This window comes from Macaca mulatta, chromosome 8 (genome assembly GCF_049350105.2).
Source record: "Macaca mulatta isolate MMU2019108-1 chromosome 8, T2T-MMU8v2.0, whole genome shotgun sequence".
Classification (NCBI taxonomy): domain Eukaryota; kingdom Metazoa; phylum Chordata; class Mammalia; order Primates; family Cercopithecidae; genus Macaca; species Macaca mulatta.
In genome coordinates this window covers 13,563,824-13,583,640 of record NC_133413.1, presented here as the reverse complement: position 1 = coordinate 13,583,640, position 19,817 = coordinate 13,563,824, and the positions used below count along the sequence as shown (strand labels likewise).

Here is a 19,817-nt window from a genome sequence, read left to right as displayed (position 1 = left end):
ACGTCTTAGAGCAACGGACTGTCTGCTCCTAAAGGACGCTGTGTGTTAATCGAGACACGGTTTACTTGTGGGGTTTAAATTTCCTGGGTGTGTTGGAGGCAATTAGGGGGAAACAAGCTCTAAAAAAGCCCCTGGGAATGAGGACAATAATGAAAACAATAACTTTATACACACTTAGCAGTTGATTTAATTTGAAGGTGAATTTTGCATTTTGGGGACTCCTAAAGCTACTGTTCGTAGGGATTTCCTTGATGAGCTGCTTGTTTTCTGTCAAGTAGAAAGTAAAGTGGATCAGTTTTGCCTTTAATTCTGACTGACTAGAATCTACTTCCCTTTTCCCCCCATTCATGTTAGGGTGGGGATTGGACTAGAAGAGCTGTAGGATCTATTTCTGATCTTAAATGAATTTTTTCTTGACTCACTTTTATTTTATTGGTGAGCTGCTATTTCTTCCTTCAACGCACTGTTCTTTGGTTTGGGAAATGTGCTATATTTGTACCGTGCTTTAAATGTACACAATGGTTCTAAATTCCTACTTTAGATATAACATCTTAGTTAAAATGTCATCCATACATCAGGCACAGTCTGAGGCCTGGAGACCCCTCTTGTCATTTCCTTCCAGCCGTATCTCCTTCCCTGGCCACGTTGCCTCTGGCCACGTCTCCTCTCCCCACCACGTCACCTCTGGCCTCCCTGCCTGCCTTCCTTCCTCCCTCCTGGTGGCCTCCATGGCTCCTGCTGACTGCCCTCCCGAGGGTCTGTTCAAGGCTCCTTCCCCGTTTTCTGCTCCTGAGTGGGTCTCGGGGCCTGGATGTTTCCCATTCAGTTCATTATTTCCAGAGGGGCAGATGATACTACTCACAATATCCTAAACAGGCTGTGAGTCCACCATGGCTCCTAATAGCCAAGGCGGGGGGAGGAGGGTGGCTATTACTCCCCACCTCGCAGGGGGTGCCTCACTCCGGGACACAAATGCACTGCCCACTGTGCCTGTAGTTTGTCTTCTAGGAATGGACCTCTTCTTGTACGGCCTCTCAGATGAGATGAAGCAGGCCCACAGGGAGCAGCTCTTCACTGTCAGCTATAGGTGAGTGGGGAGCGGGGGAGACGGTGTCTGGGAATGGAGGCCTTAACGGCACTGACGCAGAAGCCAGTCCTCGCTGACCTCGCCTGCCTTCCCCTCGGGTTCTCGGCACTGGGAAGAGCATGCACGGCCTGGCCATACTCGGACCCGAGAACCCCAAAATCGCCAAGGACCCATCCTGGATCATCAGATGAGTGGCCCTGGCACGCCCGACTGTGCAGGAGCCCCTGAGAAAATCGGCCTCTAGAGCTGAATATGAAAAGTCAGAAATGCTACTGCTTTTTCCAAGAACATTATGTCATTCTTAAGGTTTTGCCACTGACTGGCAAGTCAGTCTTAAGAGCAACAAGGAAGACATTCATTGAAATAGTTATGCACAAAGTGCCAAAGATGCACCACATAGAATTTACTTCTACTGACAAAGGCTAGTTTTACCTCATTAGTTCTAGAATATTTAAGAATCTAAAAGGGCAACTCTGACTTAACCTCTGCTTGAGTCATTACTTTAAGTAGCATTTAGGGCCTTTATTAAAAAGCAGAAGTAGAATGAAAAGGCACACAAAGGTGTCCTACCTCCGCCTGTGCTGATTCATGAAACTGATCACACCGAGGCCCTGTGGGAGCATCCTCCTAACAGACGGAAGTTCAACAGGGCGGCCGAATGGAAGCAGTCCCTGAGAAGCAGATGGGCTGGGGTGAGTAAGTGCTCGCTTCGTCTTTACAGAGCCAGAAAGGAAAGCCTCCACGCCAGCTCTTGGCCGTTGGACTCCGATTTCCCAAACAGCTGGTTTTTGGTGTCTCCTCTCCCTCCATACAGCTCTCCGCCCACGTTTCTGAGGTACAGCTGTGGTCTCTTGCAGTCTAGAACTGAGGCAGAAACACTGTCCCTACAGGAGGGGGGCCCACGAGGGTGGCAGGGCTGTCACCCCAGCACCCATGTCTACTCTGGCAAGAGTCATTGGAGAGTTCCAAATTAGGGCCCAGTGAGGACCGTGGCTTGGACTGGACGAGAAGCTGGCTATCAGATTTTTCAAACCCCCACCGTGGTGGTTTTAACATGCAGCTAGGATTGCAATCAAGAGGCTGAGTAGATAAGATTCATGTGTTCTCTTTTACTTTCTAAGGAGAGCAGGAGCCTGGGGTCCAGGCCCAGGGTCCTGGCCTGCTGCTCTGGATGGAAACTGACACGTGACAAATATGTAACAGTAAGTAAACATGGCATTCCCCTTGGCCTGTGTAAACTACTAGCTTTGTTCTCCTTTTATGACTTGCGCATAGTTCAGTGATCCCTATAAAAATATTTTGATAATCTTTGCCCACAAAACTGCTGAGAAAACCCTTAGTAGCCACCCTACTTGGAGTTGTAGGCAAATGTTTAATACGCACATCTGAAAGCATGAGACAGTCCACAGACAGCACACACTGGAGCTGGTGGGGCACATGGGCGGTGACAGGTGCTCACTGATTAGGTTTTAATGTCAATACCTGCATAAAGTGCTGATCAATAACTTAAGTATTACAAAAACAGATGGTCCACGGTGAGTCCAGGTTGCAGGCACGTGCAGGTGGGACTGGATTAGAGGCTCCAGGGCTGCACGTGCTGTAGCTGGCCTGAGTCTCACATGTTGTAGCTGGCCTTGTACTTGGCCAGGATCTTCATGAGGGGCCGCAGCTTGAGCCACCACCGTTCTTTGGGAATCCTGTGCCTGTGGAGGGAAGGGGGGACAGCAGTGAGGCTGGGAGATGCCACGGCCAGCACAGCAAGTGGTCTTGCCAGAAACACGGGGGTTGTAGGGTCGGCTGAATCAACTAGATGATAAAGCCAATTTCAAGATCAAACAAAACCATTGTTTTTATATTTCTAAAAATTCTTCCCAAAGACCTAGTGGTAGTTTGTTGCTCTGTCACCAGGCTGTAGAGCAGTGGTGCAATCTCAGCTCACTGCAACCTCTGCCTCCCAGGTTCAAGCGGTTTCTCCTGCCTCAGCTTCCTGAGTAGCTGGGACTCCAGGTGTGCGCCACCACGCCAGGCTACTTTTTGTATTTTTAGTAGAGACGGGGTTTCACCATGTGGGCCAGGCTGGTCTCAATCTCTTGACCTAGTGATCCACCCACCTAGGCCTCCCAAAGTGCTGGGATCTTAGGCATGAGCCACCGTGCCTGGCCAAGACCTAGTATTTTTTAACTGAGCTTCAGAAAAGCTAGTTTCTCAAACCCCTGAATGAGTTGCCGAACGCAACAGCAATGGCCATTCCCCTGTCCTGTACTCACATTGGCTGGGTTTGCTAAGGCAATAAGACCCCGACTTACTCAAAATCCATTTGGTTCTTCAGCTCTGCCACAGGTTGAAAAATAACATTTCTTTTGCTGATTCCCAGCACACAAACGGGATCATCGGTGGTCAATGTTTTTCCTATAAAAGATTTAAAAACAGATTAACACTGCCCTGTCCCATGGGCAGCTGGGGGAGCAGAATCACGGGGTGAGATTCCTGGGCACTGTGCTGAACCTGGCCTGGAAGCCTGGGGGAGGCTGAGAACAGCTGTGCAGTGTGGCCAGCGCCCGGCCTGGGCTTGCACAGCTCTGCTCTTGTGGGATCACCCTGATGTCTTCCTGGAAAGCAGCTTTTGTTTTTTCTCTCAGTGGAATTTTTCACTAAATAGTGGAATAAGGAAATTACCTTAAATTATGGCAAAACACTAATAAGAAATTGATGCTCACATATACACACACTGAGGCACGAGAAGCATCCGTAGCTAAATTAGCAAGAGAAAATGGATGTAGAAAGAATCAGTCAGTTCTTTAAAAAGACAAACCGATTGAAACTATTCACATCACTGTTTTTTGTAGACTGTCATTCTTGTAACTCGGACGTTGGCAGTGATAATGGTTTGCCCTAATAAAAGCACACGTCTGGTATGACTGAAGAAAGCTGAGGGGGGTGGGGGTGAGAAAGATGCTGGCACAAATAACCACTCAGGAATGAGTAGGGACCAGCCACGTTGGAACCATTAACAAGAGTAATGTGTCATGTTTTCTAAAACTTTTCAGCTTATCTAAAGATTGTTAGAATATGTAAGTTACAAAACTGATTTAAGGAAAAACATGCATAGTTCTACAAAGACGAACAATTCATTCAGCAGCCAAATCTTCCTCAAAACTGGAAGTTCTGATGGATGGGGTCACAAGGAGGTTGTCCTACCAAACATCCAAAAAATAGAAGGCCCCACTTCAACTGTGAGGGAAACTGTGGGCTGATGCTCAGGATTTCCAGAGCAAAAAGCCTGCACAAAAGAACTTCAGGTTGAATCTAGCAGTGATAAAAGAGAACATGTCATGTACACCCAGGAATCCAAGATTGGTTAAATAGCAATGCTCAGAGACCAGCAGGAGTTAGAACATCACACGCAGCTCGGTACTGAACTGAAGAAGGAACCAGCAGCCTACTTCTCCCCGATAGGACAGCATTTTCACCAAGGCAGATGGCCTCCCTCCCCGGACCCCTTACCTCTGCCCTGGGCCTCCTTGAGTTTTGCAGTGATCCACTCCATAGCTCTGGCAGAGATTTTGGTTCCAAAGTTTCTATCAAATGGAGAAGGTGCCCCACCCTGTTGGTGGTTAGAGTCATATGAAATATCAGTTATACAGTAACACTTTGCTGTGAAATAGAAATGATGATTTCTGTTTCACAGAATTCATGTTTTTGTTTCTAAGTCTTTAGGGATAGCTGGAACAGAACAAAACAAAATCTGTGATTCCTGTAGCCTGAACTCAGCCTGTTAAGCAAAAGTATCAAGTGTTCCCCCCTGCCCAGTAAGAGAAGGGTTTTAATAAATGGAACGAGTCAACTAACCATCTCCAATATTTTAAAATGTTAAATCAAGATTTCGTAAACTCATCTGGGGTGGGGATGGGTCACAGCTTTAAGAATCTGATAACCGTTGTGGATTCTTTGACAAAGTCACACAGACGCCTACTATTTCATCATTTCAGGGGATTCATGAGCTCTCTGAAATAAGTTCACGGGCTCTGGTTTAAAAGTATAAAGAATAGGAGGTGGTGAAGGAGGAGTGTGTGGGAGTTAGGAATCCTGGACCGCTGTGTCCCAGACTCAACTCATAACATGCGTGTGCCCGCATGCAGCTTATTCCAGGTCATTCTGATTTGAGGGTGAGTGTCAAGTATCTTACATGTCTGATAATCCTTTTTAAATCTTAGGACGCTCCAGTTTTTAACCTGATGCCGTGTTTAGTTTGAATAAGCATTTCCAAGTGATGGGGATGTCACTGTTTTCATGAAAGCTGACAGTTCCCTTAAAATCCCCATTACTCAAACCTCACCAACAAAAGAAGCCTAAAGCTGCTGCTGTTTGGCATGACTTAAAAGTTTAGATGTTTTGGCTGGGCACGGTGGGGATCACGCCTGTAATCCTGGCATGCTGGGAGGCTAAGGTGGGCGAATCACCTGAGGTCAGGAGTTTGAGACCAGCCTGGCCAACGTGGTGAAACTCCATCTCTACTGAACATACAAAAATTGGTTGGGCGTTGTAGTGGGCGCCTGTACACCCATCTACTCGGAAGGCTGAGGCAGGAGAATCTCTTGAACCTGGAAGGTGGAGGTTGCAGTGAGCCAGGATTGCACCACTGCACTCCAGCCTGGGCAACAGAGCAAGACTGTCTCAAAAAAAAAGTCTCCCAGCTAACTGGGAGTATGCGTATACTCCAGATTATTTTGTTGTATAGTGACAACATATGCGACACAACAAACCGACCCAGGATGTCGATTTCACGTAAGCCCGGCTAACAGGGAGTCATGAAATCTTGTGCTGTCTTGCTGTCCCACCCAGAACGTGAATCATCCCTGTGCCCTAAAGTCTCCATGCTGTCTGTGCCTCCTGCCCCTGAGTCACTCAGTAGCCGCCTTGGTTATCAGATGGTTATCAGCACCCACCCCCTCATGTATACAGGGGGCGGGTACTATCCCCAGGTCCAGGTACCCACTGGAGTCTTGGGACACATTCCCTGAGGCTAAGAGGGATAACTGTATTTCCTTCTTCCTTCATAAACATCAGGTGTTAGAGAAATGATTGCGAGATATCTAATAGAGTAAGACTATAAAGCAAAAGTTTTAGTTGTCTAAATGCAAGAAAGTCTTTAGAGCAACGCACCACAACTCTCTTCTGCATATGCCCAGTGTGTAGTGCACTCCAGCGGCAAAGAAATGACCACTCATCCAGCCCAAAGTCACCAGAACCTAAGAACCGCGGTGTGACAGTGACTGTAAGATCAGCCCTGGTCTCTCACTCACCTGAGCACAAGGCCCCTATGGATGGTGGTCTTTATTTTCTCCGTCAGGTGCTCCACATTGGACTGGAAAAGAGTATTTTGTTAATCAGACAATAAACTTATGCTAAGCACCCACTGTGTGCCAGGCCCTGCAGGGCGGGAAATGCCAACCAAGTGTGGCGGTGAGTGTGGCCAAGGAGGTTGCAAGCTCTCACGGCTCAGGTCTCGGGGAGCCTCCCCCAGGCGGGGAGAGCACGTCTGCAGCGATGAATGCTGAGCGCAGGGCACGGTGAGCAGCCCTCATGGCGGCCACTAGAAACGCCTTCCAGAATCAACAGGGTCCCTCTGAAGACGATAATTCCGTGATTGGCCTAGCGCTCATTCACGGCTCTATTGCTCCTTATTTATTTTCATGACAATGTTCTACTCGGCGCTCTCAGCGGAAAAGAGCAAAACCCCATCTCTACTAAAAAATACAAAAAACTAGCCGGGCGAGATGGCGGGCGCCTATAGTCCCAGCTACTCGGGAGGCTGAGGCAGAAGAATGGCGTGAACCCGGGAGGCAGAGCTTGCAGTGAGCTGAGATCCGGCCACTGCACTCCAGCCTGGGCTACAGAGCAAGACTTCGTCTCAAAAAAAAAAAAAAAAAAATATATATATAAATTTTATAAAAGATTAAAAAAACAGTACACCTGTTTGGGGCAGCTCCATTATCATCTTATGGGACCCACTGCTGACAGAAACATCACAATGCAGTGAACGACTCCACAAGTAGTCACTTTGACACAGTGAAGAAATTCATGATTCACATGTCACATAATTAGTGACAACACCAAGGCCCTTTTTACTTGATCTATTTGGCTCAGAAACAAGTAATATCCTAACTTTTTAAAAGACAACGGTGCCGGGCACGATGGCTCACGCCTATAATCCCAGCACTTTGGAAGGCCAAGGTGGGCAGATCACGAGGTCAGGAGTTCAAGACCAGCCTGACCAACATGGTGAAACCCCATCTCTATTAAAAATACAAAAATTAGGTGGGCATGGTGGCATGCACCTGTAATCCCAACTACTCGGGAGGCTGAGGCAGGAGAATGGCTTGAACCTGAGAGTCGGAGGTTGCAGTGAGCCAAGATCGTGCCACTGCACTCCAGCCTGGGTGACAGAGCAATATGTAACATATATTTATTTATATAACTAACTAAAGACAATTGTTCAGTTGCATTTTATCTGCCAAGGCCTGTCCTCCTGCATGGAGTTTAGCAACTTTGAACACTGCAGGGTCCAGGCCTGGATTCTGCTGTGCCGTCGAAGCAAGGGCAGACCCCGGGGTCGGCGACACCCTTCCCTAAAAGAGCCACAGATGCCAAGAAACCACGGCCGTGTCTGTGTCAGTTTAGAGGCAGATGCAGCACCAAAGGCCTCAAGACCTAAAAGAAGCTGCAGCCAGCTCCAGAGCCAGTCGCAGACGTGGGTGGTGACTGTCAGTGGAGGCACTCAAATCGTTTGTGACAGAAGGGAGAAAACATTACACAACAGACTACATCAAAAAAACAAGCTTGTGTTTCACACAAGAGACTAGAAGGTGTCCTCAACCAGGCATGTCCGCCATCACCTGACACTCGGGAGAGGCACCTGGTCGATGCAAAGGGCATCAAGCGTGGCGTGTTCGGTAACACCTCCGTCTGCATGCCCCCTCGAAAAGCAAACCACCCTAGACACGATGATTTGCTCCGCAGCACCGAGAGGATCCCAAGGGGACGGTCCCCTGAGGCCAGCCCCGTCACATACCTGCAGATCCTCAATGTCGAAGGGCTCTTCGAAAATGTATGCGGCATCGGCTCTGGCCGCGATCCCCCCCATGTTGGCCAGGTAGCCACAGTAGCCGCCCATGGTCTTGATGAACATGCGCCGCTTGGTTCCGCTGGCGGACTGCTTGATGCGGTCGCAGGTCTGGTCAGAGAAGAGATCAGTCACTCCAGCCCAGGGCCAGGGTGCACCCACCATCCCAGAGCTCCCCTACCAGTGAGTGCAGCAAGGCCCCACACCGCACCTGAGCATGCGGTCCCAGCATCGCACAGGGGTGAAGGGTGTGCAGCAGCCGGGATGTGCCTCGGAGTGGATGTGAACATGCCCCCCCCCACCAGCCACCTGGAGGTGACCTCGATGACCTGTGGTGGGGACCTGGCCATCTGCCGCTCCCTTCTCCCAGGCCCCATAGGAGGAGACTGAAAAGACGACCCCACAAGCCAGCTCACTCCATGCTGCTCTTCGACTGTCCCTGCTGAAGCAGCTTTCACCAGACACGGACACGGTTAGGTGTGAGCTGAGAAGTTACGGGGCTGTCACCTGCCAGCTTTGTCCATGGGAACAGCTGTGCTCTTCTATTTTCTTCTGAAAAGCTCCCTGTGATTTTAGAGTTGTGGCCGTCTTCCATCCATCGGTGAATGTTACATTTATAGAAACTCTACTCCAAGGCAGATGATGGTTCTTACACCCAGGCGCCTGGGGGTCTTTCGGATGCATAGGCATGAGGTCCCAGAGTGAAATGTCTGCCATCCGCCCTCCACGAGGACCCAAGCTCAGCAGGGAGAAAAACAGCAGAGAAATGCATCTGCCGCCTTCCCACCCACACTTCAGTCCGGGCTACAGCGCCCTCTCCTGGCACTCTGCAAAGCCTCTGCCTGGGCCTCAGCTCCCACCCTGGCCCCCTCCAATCTGTTCACACAGACTGGAGACCCATCTATATAAAAAGCATAAATCTGATCCAGTTCTTGGTTCATTCAAAACCCTTTGCTCACTTCAAGTACACGTTAAGCCTTTCTCTGGAATCCCTGGCCCCGCCCACTTCTGACACCAGGTCCGGCTCTAGCTCCAGCCACCCCAGGTCCTCCTGGGGCCTCTGCATATGCTGGCCGCTATGTGCATCACATTCAGGCACAGTGGTGGGCGGGAGAGCAGCCCCCAAAGGAATCCCGGTCCTAATGCCTGGAACCTGGGAATGTTCCCTCATGCGGTGATAAAGGTGAATCCTGAGGACTACCCAGGTGGGCCCTAAGTGCCACCACCTGCATCGGCAGATGAGGGGTGCAGAGGCCCTGGAGTAGGATGCTGCACACCCACATGGGAAGAGGCGGTGCCAGGGAACAAGGCATGCAAGGCCCGGGGCTCTGGGCACCTGAATGGGCCACGAGGGACTCTCCTGGAGCACACACTCTGGTCTCAGCCCATGGCTCCCGCCCTCCAGAACTGTGGGAGAGTGATGATTATTTTCCAGCCCCAGGTGTGTGGTCAGGGTCACAGCGGCCACGGGACACACACAGGCACCTTCCTCAGCTCTGACCCAGAGGGAAATGCCATTTCCTTAGGAAAACGTCACCTGGTTTCTAGGACCACAAAGTTCCCTCTGTCAGGGGCTCTCGGGGCACCCCATGTCCTCTCTTCATAGAAATCACCCCAGCGTCTCTCCCTGCAGTTACCTCGTGGTTATGTGACTTGCAGTCCTCACTAGGCTGCACATTCCATGAGGGCAGGAACTGTGGGCTGGGCTTACACCACTGCACCATCAGCAGGACCCGGCCGAGCCCCCCACAGAAGGCGCTCAAGAAATGCTTGTCTCTGAATGACACAAGCACAGTATTCCCCAGCCAGCCAGCCAGCTGTCCGTCTATCCAGCCGTCCGTCCGTCCATCTGGGTCAAGGGCTGATCCTGCAGGATTCCCTAACCGGCCTCCGTGGGACTCAGCCAAGAGTAAAAGGATGAAGTGGGGGTGTGGGCTTGAGACTAGGAGCCACATGAGAGTCTGTTCACTAAAGTTTAACACCCACAGGAAATTTTCACTTGAGTACTTCGAATGAAATTTCAAAGCACACTTTGTTGAATAAACACAGGCTTGATTAAACCATTCCAACCTATACTTCGTTTCTCTGGAAGATTCTTTTCCTCCCAAAATAATTGGTTGATGTATTCAAAACTGAACACGGGCTCTAGTTAGAGGGCCACTTTGCATTGTGTTGAAGCCGAGATGGGGGGAGAAACAGGCAATGGGAAGAATTCCCGTCTTTGTGCTTAGGAAGGACAGAGGACAGAAACCCGTCAAGGGTCCAAAGAACCTGTAACTGCCTTCTTGAAGGGCCAGTGCAGAATTCTGAGGGTTTCACTTTTCCACCTGTACTGGGTCTCTCTCTCATTGTGATCTAAGACTTAAGATGCAGTAAGGCTTTCAGATTTGCCCTTTGTCTTAGAGCATCCCGGGCATGGGAAGGAAAATGTGGGTGGGGCATCAGGACCTCCAGAGGCACAAAGCCTCATGGGTTATTTTTCCAACTGAATCTCCCCCACAGCCCACCCTGAGGTGGGGAATTACTGTCACTCATTCAAAGAATGACAGCTGCTTAATGGCAAAAGAATTCTGCAGGCAAAGCAGCTCTCCCAAGAGGCTGATTTGTGCCCAAACGTGTCTGAGTTCTGGTCCTGCCAGGCTGCAGCCGTGGGTGTGTGGAACAGTGGAGCCCTGACAGCTGAGCCATGCCCCCAACCGTGTGCTCCTCTGAGTGTAAATGCAGTGACAGCTGGGACGGAAGAGTCTGCCGTTGCTGGAGCTTAGATTCAGCTTTCCTGAACTCTCTCCTCATTACCTAGATGGCATCTGAAGCCTGAATTAGCTTCTAAAAATAGCAAGTCACTCCGGCCGTGCCTCAGGCAATTAGTCAAAGTAGCACTGACAAGAAGGCGGCCAATCCCAAGCGTGGCCCTGCGTGGACAGCAGTTGTGAGTGGCACTCGTCAGGCAGAGCCTGTGACCTCAGCCATTCTTGCCACACAATGGGATGTGCCCAGCAGACACAACCCCCTGCAAGGGCACACACACGATCCTGCTAGGAAATTCCCCAAGGAGTCCCATGGGAGCGAGAGCCCCAGGCTACAGTTCAAACATCACCAGCACTTTGCTCCATGGGTGTTAAGAAATATAAATTGGTGGTGAAAGATAAGGTGGCGTTTGCTACAGTGTTAAGGTAGAAAAAAGCCACTGACTTCTCTGTGAGAACCACCTTGCTCTGTGAATCTGCAGGGAGGCCAGTTTTCCCATGACTGGTATCCTTCACGGCAGCCGAGCCTCTGCTGAAGTCGCTGGCCAGACGGGGCAGGGGTTGGGGCTCCCATCCCTACTACAGCAAGGGACCTGCAGCAAAGCACAGCCGCTGGCCGGGGTAGTGCTGCGCTGCGTGCCGGGTGCGAGGGTGGAAGCATATGTGGACATCTACAAGGTGCTAAAGGAGAGCGAAGCCAGCGATAGCTGGACCCTAATGGCATTCAGTGAACAGGGGTCAAGCGCGGGGGCCCAAGAAAGTCCAGGGAACGAGCCAAGGCCAGCCTCTGCGAGGCCAGCACAGCACCAGGGAAGGTGACAGGGAGAAGCCCAGGAGAGAGATGGCCCTCAACTCGAGTGGGAGGCACAGGAGGTTGCAGCCGACCTCACGACCCCTCCGGCTCCCTTCCCTGCACTGGAACTCAGTTCTGAAGGAAGAACCCGGAACAGAACTGCTGTTTTCCGAGGTTCTGTGCCAAGCTGAACTAAGGAGTCTCCAACAGGGCTGGGAGTTTTCACCGCAAACTCCGGAGCTGCTTCAGACGTGAACATCGAAGCTAAAGGCCAGCGGCTGCTCTCCAGGAGACACCCGGCGGCCAATCCACTGACATGACCCCACATGCCAAGGTGGCCACTCCTGTCTGCAGCCGAGTGAGGACCCTCTCTGCAGCAAAGGCCTGTGGAACTCCCACAGGTCCTCATGTCCAGCTCATGATCATAGAGGTGGGTCAGTTTATCAGGGACCGGAGGGGCCACCATGCGGGTGTCAGCACCACGCCCATGACCGGCAGAATCCACTCCTCCCAAAGCACATGTTGGTGAAACTGCCTGCCCAGGAGGGCATGATCTCGGCTCTTTAAAGATCCTCTCATCTCACCAGGAAGGCTGTGGTTCCAGGCAGCGGCCCCCAGTGGGCACAGCTCTGTCCCAGAGCTCGTACGTACCAGGCACTCAAACCCCTTCCTGCAGGTTCCCACAGCTGGCCCTGCAGCCTCGCTACTCAACGCAGGCGGGAGAGGCCGGCTCCAGAGAAATGGTGCTCAAAACTCCCCTAGTCTAGGTGGGATAGAAACACGACCCCAAGGACTGGATATATCATCTCACTTTTAATCAATAAAGACAGGTTCTCCCTAAGGCAGAGAAGCTAAAAAATTTACCCTGTTCTGGCCAGTGTGACTGACATAAAGCCAAGCTAACAAAGGGTGGGGTGGGGGGAAGAGTAATAATAAATCTGGCTCATTCTTAGCACAGAAGAAACAAATTGCTAAAATAAAATAAAGAAAGCAATGGGAGGAAACGGGGTTCTCTTACCTGGAAAACAGCAGTCAGGCCAGTGTCGGTGCCCAGGCTTATTTCTGTGCCTGGGACATTGTTGTTAATCATGGCCAGCACCACACACAGGGGGATGCAAAGCTCCCGGTGGTGGCCTTGCGCCTCAGCCATGTCGCACGTGCTCTTGTAAGCCTGAAGCAGCAGGGCCAAGCAGTTAGCGGGGGTGCTGGGTGCTCACATGCCAGCCCCAGGGCCTCCACTGAGGTCCAGGAAGGGACAGCAGGGACCTGAGTCATCAGGGGAAGCCGGTTCATGTGGGTCAGGGGACCAAGGGGAGCTCTGGAGGCCATGTGGGAGCAGGAGAGGCCTTAGCAACACAGGGGACTGCCTGGGCACAGCCCAGGTCCTCATGAAAGGGGAGGCGTGCAGGCAGCACAGCAGGGTGGGTGTGAGGCCGGCAACAGAGCAGCTTGCAGGCAGCGGCAAGTTAGTCACGAGCGGGACAGCTCAGCTCTCGGCATCTCATCGTGGGTAAGCGAGGCCAGGGCAGTCAGGACATTTGAAGGCAAAGCCAGTCCCTGTAGCTTTCTGTAGGCAGTCCATGATCAGTGGGATGGGGCACACAGCTGTAAGGACCACACTAAGTGACTGCCTTCATCGTGCAGAGGCAGCCTCCACGCGCAGGCAGGGAAGGAGGCCGGCAGCTGGATTACCGGTGGGCCACACTCAGCCCCATGCCACATCTCTGCTCTCCGGCTGGAAGTCACACGCAAAGCCACACAGGCGAGCAAGAACCTGAGTTGCTGCTCTGAGGTTCCACTGGGAAATGGGCTCTGGTGTCAGAAAGGGGAGCGGTTCTTGAGCCCGTGTACACCGGGCTTTTTCAGGCTCCACCTCAGGGTGTTAACCAAGGTAACAGCAGGACAGGTCCACACGCCCACTCTTCCCAGCTCCAAGCGGCCCCACACAGCAAGGTGTTTTTGTCATCCACTTGGTGGCAAAATCAACTATTTATGGACTTGGACGTGTCCCTCTTACTGTGAATATCCCCACGTCTGCTGCAGAAATGCTACTGTTGGGATGCAAGGCGGGGCCCACATCTCCCCAGGAGAGTTGGACAGTGAGAGAGCCAGGCTCTGCAGCCCTGGTGCAACCCAAAGCATCCCAAGGCCAGGAGCCCGTGTGGGCCGAGGGCTTCGGACAGTGGGTGCAGATCCGTGGCAGGTGAGTTCACAGCATGGTGGGTAGCAGGGTAAGATGGGTGGGTCAGTGCTGGGTGACCACGAGGTGAGCTGTGAGCAGGGGCCCCCGTGCCCCATGGCATGTACTCCACGTCCACCCAGACCCAGCACATGCCCAGCTCTTGGGCTGCTCTGTACAGGCTCTGCCTTGCAGGCTCTGGCCATGGCAGTTTTTGCAGGACTTCAATCCAAATGCCAGCCTGCTTCCAAGCCAGAAACACTCATCTGGGGATATTGGCTGGCCTGGTGCCCAGGATGTGGCCCTGTCAGCACCACCACGTGGGGGGCTCCTTATGCTCTTCAGACAGGTGATGTCACTCCTTTACTGTGGAATACTCTAGCCCAGGACTAACCAAGACTGGCCGCGGGGAGCTGGCTGCTTCTCCAAGAAGCTCTCGCTGGAAGCCAGAGGGTGTGGGTGACCTGGGGCCAGGAGGGCCCTGAGGCACACAAGAGGGCAGGTGGGGGTGTCTCGGCTCCTTAACTCTGCCTTGAAATCTGTGGGAATGGCCACATTGCTGCAAATCCTCTCTCCCCTCTTCCCTGTCGCTCCTCTTTTCCTTCCTTTAGTCTCCAAAAAAGGGGAGGGAAGACTTCAAGATGGGGAGAGACCCTGCCCAGAAAAGCATAAAGCTCTCAAGACCAAACACAGCCGGGCCCCTGGGTCCTTAGTGGGGCCACTATGACAAGGAATTACTCACAAGGCTGTAGTCACCGCCACCTTCGCGAAACCTGACAGCAGCGTGGCACGCACCTACTGTTTCTGATGTGACCTGATCAAGCTTACAGGACAGAGTAATGCACCAGCCAGCACTAAGGAGTGAAAGGAGTCCAACCGAAACTCCCTGCAGCCATATCCTGAGAATGTGTAACACCTGCTCTGAGGTATTTCATTCATTCTGTTTTGCCAGAAAGACCCACTCACCAGCGCCGCATAGATTCTGAGGGGCTGTGGCGTCAGCTAAGCATCAATGCTGGCAAGAAGGAAATCACGAGTGACGATGACGACTTCACCACATCAGATCCGCCCAGGGCTTCTGAAGCACAACATGGCCACGTCCTGAGCCAGACTCCTGCTATGGAGCCCGCCCTGTGCTTGGAGGGACTTTTCGCAGCGTCCCTTGTCCCCAGTCCCAGGTGCTGGGAGCATCCCTTCTCCCAGTTCTAACCAGAAACCTCCCTGGATGGCGCAAACATTCCCTGGGGCACAATCACCCCAATGAGAATCACCAAATTTACTGAACAACTGGAGCCATCCACAGACCTCAAACATAAATGCTGCCCAGGGCCGGGCCATGAGTCACGGGTCACAGAGGGTGTTGGCCAGACAGGAAAGAGACGCTCACTCCCACACATCCTCAGGCTCCGACGGCTTCAGGACAGTGGCTGGAGGGACCCGGAGCCATCCACGTCAAGTCGCCTCACGCCCTCATTTCCTGAGTTCGCCACCAGCTCCTGTGTTCTACAGCCAGGCGAGCCCAGTTCAGACCCAAATCCAAACCTTCTCAGGATTCACTCTGTTTGGCCATCAGTAAACAGGGCTCTGGAGAAAACAGCTGCCATGTTCACATCTCGACCCCTCTCCCTTCAGGGGTCCACAGAGGGATCCTCAGCGGCTTTCTCGTCCCTGCCCCGGCTCCCGAGCAGCTGCAGCATTCGCCAGGGTGACCTCAATCAGCCGGCGTCACTCACCCATCACGAGGCTAGAACCACGGCACTCCCAAGACAGCCTCATTCCTCGGAGCTCGGGATCAGAAGGGCAATGAGGACACACACATACACTTACCAAGGTGGCTGTGCCTGGCCAACGGGAGGCTCAACTAACTACACACTCCAGTTCTTTCTCTATTGTAATCCGTTAACTTAAGGCCCAGCACGGTGGCTCATCCCTATAACCCCCGTGGCTTTGAGAGGCCAAGACGGGGACACTGCTTGAGCCCAGAAGTTTGAGACCAGCCTGGGCAACACAGGGAGACCTCGTCTCTGTAGAAATACAAAAAATTAGCCACGCACGGTGGCAAGCACGTGTAGTCCCAGCTACTCAGGAAGCTGAGGTGGGAGGATCGCCTAAGCCTGGGAGGTCGAGGCTGCAGTCAATCGTGATTGCACCACTGCGCTCCAGCCCGGGAAACAGAGGCCCTGTCAAAAAAAAAAAAAAAAAAAAAAAAAGAAAATGAAATTGTTTAACCTAGCTTTGAGAAACTGGAATGAATGAAAAACTGAATTTAAAACAATCGCATAATAAATCACACAGTCCCTCCAAGGGAAGTCAAAGCGGGTGGAACTGATCATTTGCGGGGTGTTTGCCTCACGTATTTTGGTTTTCAAATTTTGACCCTACACGTTTGTTACATATTTACAATCTGAAAAAAAAGTTATTTATAGCGGAGGACCCTGGAATTAAAGAGAGATTTTCTTCCTGCCTGAAAGTGTACATCACACACCACAAGGATCTATGCTTTGTGTGGAAACTTGAAAATAAAAAAGTCACAGGGTGATCAACACCAGCTTTGTCCCACATCTTCAGATGCTCATCTAACTGCAGTGACTGCTCTCAAATTCTCCACCCATTCCCTCTGGGTAAGTTCCAATTAGGTAACAATTAGGGAAAAAAGAAGCTTCAATCCCTCCCATTGCACACCCAACTTTCACAGACCCAAAAATCCAGCTAAAGCAGGTGAAAGAGCAGTGAAAGCCATGCTGGAATCCTCTCTGTGAAACACACTCATGTTCACATTCCCAGCACGAAGGTAAGCCCAGAGCCAGGCCAGCCCTGCAGCAGCAAAGCCGTGACGCCCATCACCAGCAGAGCAGAGCAGAAGCAACATCTAGGTCAGAGATTAGTGACTGCCAAAAATAAGGTGAACGTTGCCCCCAAAGCCAGTGAACACGGGAAAACCTGGACAGGTTTCCTTCACAAAGGAAGTGAAGAAAGTTTAAGACGCTCAGAAAAGCAAGAAACGACTGCTAAGCATTACTTACCATATGAGCTGTATGTTAAAAGCTTGTTTTTTTTATTTACCAGCGCTAGAAATAAGTTTCATGCCAAGGGTTTACAAAAAACAAAAACAAAATAGAAAACTTTGAAAAATATTCGTGAGAACTAAGTCGCACAAGAAAAATTAAAACTTGAGAATTAGTGAAAAATTTTAGACATCAAATTTTTAAAAAATGAAATACTTCCTGCATTAGGTACGGATCTTCAGACTCTCACGTGAATCACCAAGTGTGACACACAAACGTGGGGTAGGCGTGTATTTCTTGTAGCCGGAAATGGCGGCACATGCCTGCGGTCCCAGGTACTCGAGAGGCTGAAGTGGGAGGATCACCTGAGCCCAGGAGGTCGAGGCTGCAGTGAGCCGAGATCACACCACTGCACTCAAGCCTGGGTGACAGAGTAAGACCTTGTCTCACAAAGAAAAGTAAAACAAAGAAAACAAAGCAAAACAAAACAAAAAACAGAAGAATATATTTCTATGTTTTATTATTGTCTTTTGGCAAAAAAATTAGCCCCAATATTGCCTTAGATGTAATTTAACATCCCCACTTTACAAAGGGGAAAATGAGGTCAACAGCCAAGACCAAAGAGAAAACAAATGCAATGGTGCGTTCAGGACAATGACTACAATTACAAAATATTCAGTTCAATTTCTACCCTCAGCATCAAGGCAGGGGTTCATCATAATGGGTATTGGAGGCTCAAAGAAAATTTAGGCTCAGCATTAATAATAATTTTTAAAAAGCAGATTTTAATGCTGGTGCAATCACAGGAGACTGCAGCCCAGCCCTCCTCAGCGCTGTAGGTACTCACGGGCACTCCCGGGGTCTTGGCCACGCTACGTCCCCGCCGGTGGCCACACAGAAGAAGAGGCGATAAAACTTTTTGGGAGTGAGATCAAAAATGTTCAGAGTCTAAAATCCTACTTTTCGTGGGGGGGGGAGGGCGGCGAAATAACGAGAAGCTCTCATTCAGGATATTTGTAAAAGGCTGTTTCTAGCGCTCGGTAGATAAAAAGGGCGGGGGCCCACAGGTTAGAGTCAGCCAGCGCCACCTGGCGGGGCGCACACGGACTTACGTCGGTGATAGTGTTCAGGGCTGTGTCTGCCCCGATGCTGAAATCGGAACCCGGCACGTTGTTGGACACAGTAGCGGGAACCATGATCATGGGCACACAGAACTCCTCGTGCTTCTCCCGGGCGGCTGACAGCTCCAGGAGTCCCATCTAAATTGATCCAGTATCTGCACGCTGGCTGCTCAGAGGCCGTGGTGTGGAACGGCCAGGACATCGCTTAGTCATACGGGGCACAAGCACCTCACTTGCCACTCCTATCTATTTCATCAAACCCTATTTTCTCCTGAATATTGACCATAGCAAAGTCATTAGCCTTCGAGATACATTTGAAACATCAACTTGCTTTGTTCAAGAGGTTTAAGACACACGTAAGTCTTTCTTGCCATGCTCAACACACACTGCCGGCCATTTCTGAAGTCAATGTTTCTGGAACAAAAGCCTCGGCCTACCCCGTGAACATTCACGCTGAGCACACTGTCGCGTATCTGCTTGGCCAGCCAGCAGGGGGCACAAGAGAGCTGCAGGGGCAGGAGAGAACCGCAGTGGGGTCCCTGCAAAGGCGCCTCACTCCCTCAATCAAGGACGGTGCCTCTTGCCAATCCAGCGGCTTCCTCCAAGGGGAAGCCGACTCTTCAGGTGCCACCGCACTGACTTCAGACGGCTCAGCCAATGGGGCAACAGATTCAACAGAGTTCCATATTGTTAAAGGAAAACTTCTGTTACCAGACAACCTTAATATCAGATTCAACTTAAAATAATCAACAAGATTGTTTCCAAACCAATATGCTACTAGTGCCTTATCTTTCAATGCTGCTTAAACACGGAGAAGTATGAGGAAAAAATAGCATGGCACTTACTTCTGAAAAAATAACACCTCTTCCAGGTTCATTTTACCCATATCACAAAGACTTAGAACTGTGGATTCCCTACAGGAACGTGGAGTGGGGGTGGATCCCCACGCTGACCCAGCCTCCCCCCAGTCAGTCAACCCCCCACCTCAGGGTTCACACCTCTCCAGGCCCTGTCACCTCAACAAGGAAAGGTGGCCTCTCTGAGCTCTCTTCGCAGGGAGCACCCGAACGGGAGCGAGAGAGAGACAGACACAGCCACAACTACTTGAAAATCCTGAAACGCAATACATATTTAAGGACTTCGTTATTAGTTTTTTTAAAACTGTAAGAACAAAGTGAGAGAACAAAGTGAGCCTGGTTTTAACCTCTCTGCCATAATAACACCGTGTACACCTGTCTTTTACTGTTTGTTCCTTCTCCAGCAGCTGCTGCCCGGCTGGCCGACTGCAGGAGAAGAGCCTCTGGTACTCCCGGGAGGCCCTCGGTAAAAGCGTGAGCACCACGATCACGTCTCAGGACACCGCACACGTTAGGGTCGCCCACAGACCGCCGTTCCCAATGCCTAGAAGGCACTGAACGGGCCTCCTGCTCTTTGTAAATGTCAACTCTCCTAAACTATGTTGTGTTGAAAACTTTTAACTGCAGTCCACACATACTTCTTTGTTTCCATCTTGTTTTAATCCTAGAGGCATATTATTGTAGAAAATCAAGTTTACAAGGTTGAAGAGTTTTCCGAAAGTCGACTTCTAATCCTGTAAGGGAAAAAAAAAAAAAAAATGGGCCAGATGTGGTGCTCACGCCTGTAATCCTAGCAGTTTGGGAGGCCGAGGCGGGCAGATCGCTTGAGCCCAGGAGCTCAAGACCAGACTGGAAAACATGGCAAAACCCAGTCTCTACTAAAAATACAAAAAAAAAAAAAAAAA

The 19,817-nt window shown here is 51.0% G+C and overlaps 1 protein-coding gene and 1 long non-coding RNA gene across 7 annotated transcripts in view; one reads left to right on the top strand and one right to left on the bottom strand.

Moving 5' to 3' along the window:
* Positions 1-163: 163 nt before the first annotated feature.
* LOC114680389 (ATP-dependent 6-phosphofructokinase, platelet type-like) overlaps positions 164-19,817 on the bottom strand; it is a 67,832-nt gene continuing 48,178 nt past the window's right edge. For 2 of the 6 annotated variants that reach the window (XM_077943033.1, XM_077943032.1), the window contains exons 2-4: positions 8,160-8,321; positions 6,391-6,452; positions 4,329-4,691 (exon numbers count right to left, since the gene is read on the bottom strand). In XM_077943033.1, coding sequence (XP_077799159.1) covers positions 4,460-4,691; positions 6,391-6,452; positions 8,160-8,276 — 411 coding nt within the window. In that variant the 5' untranslated portion in view covers positions 8,277-8,321 and the 3' untranslated portion in view covers positions 4,329-4,459. Of the gene's footprint in view, positions 2,791-3,393; positions 3,497-4,328; positions 4,692-6,390; positions 6,453-8,159; positions 8,322-8,717; positions 10,710-18,046; positions 19,647-19,817 lie in introns of those variants that run through there. The other 4 variants (XM_077943031.1, XM_077943030.1, XM_077943029.1 and 1 more) reach the window with 4 other exon arrangements.
* LOC114675981 (uncharacterized) lies at positions 1,810-6,914 on the top strand. The gene is made up of 3 exons (XR_013397099.1): positions 1,810-1,922; positions 2,209-2,289; positions 6,277-6,914. It is a non-coding gene; the product is annotated as an uncharacterized LOC114675981 (long non-coding RNA).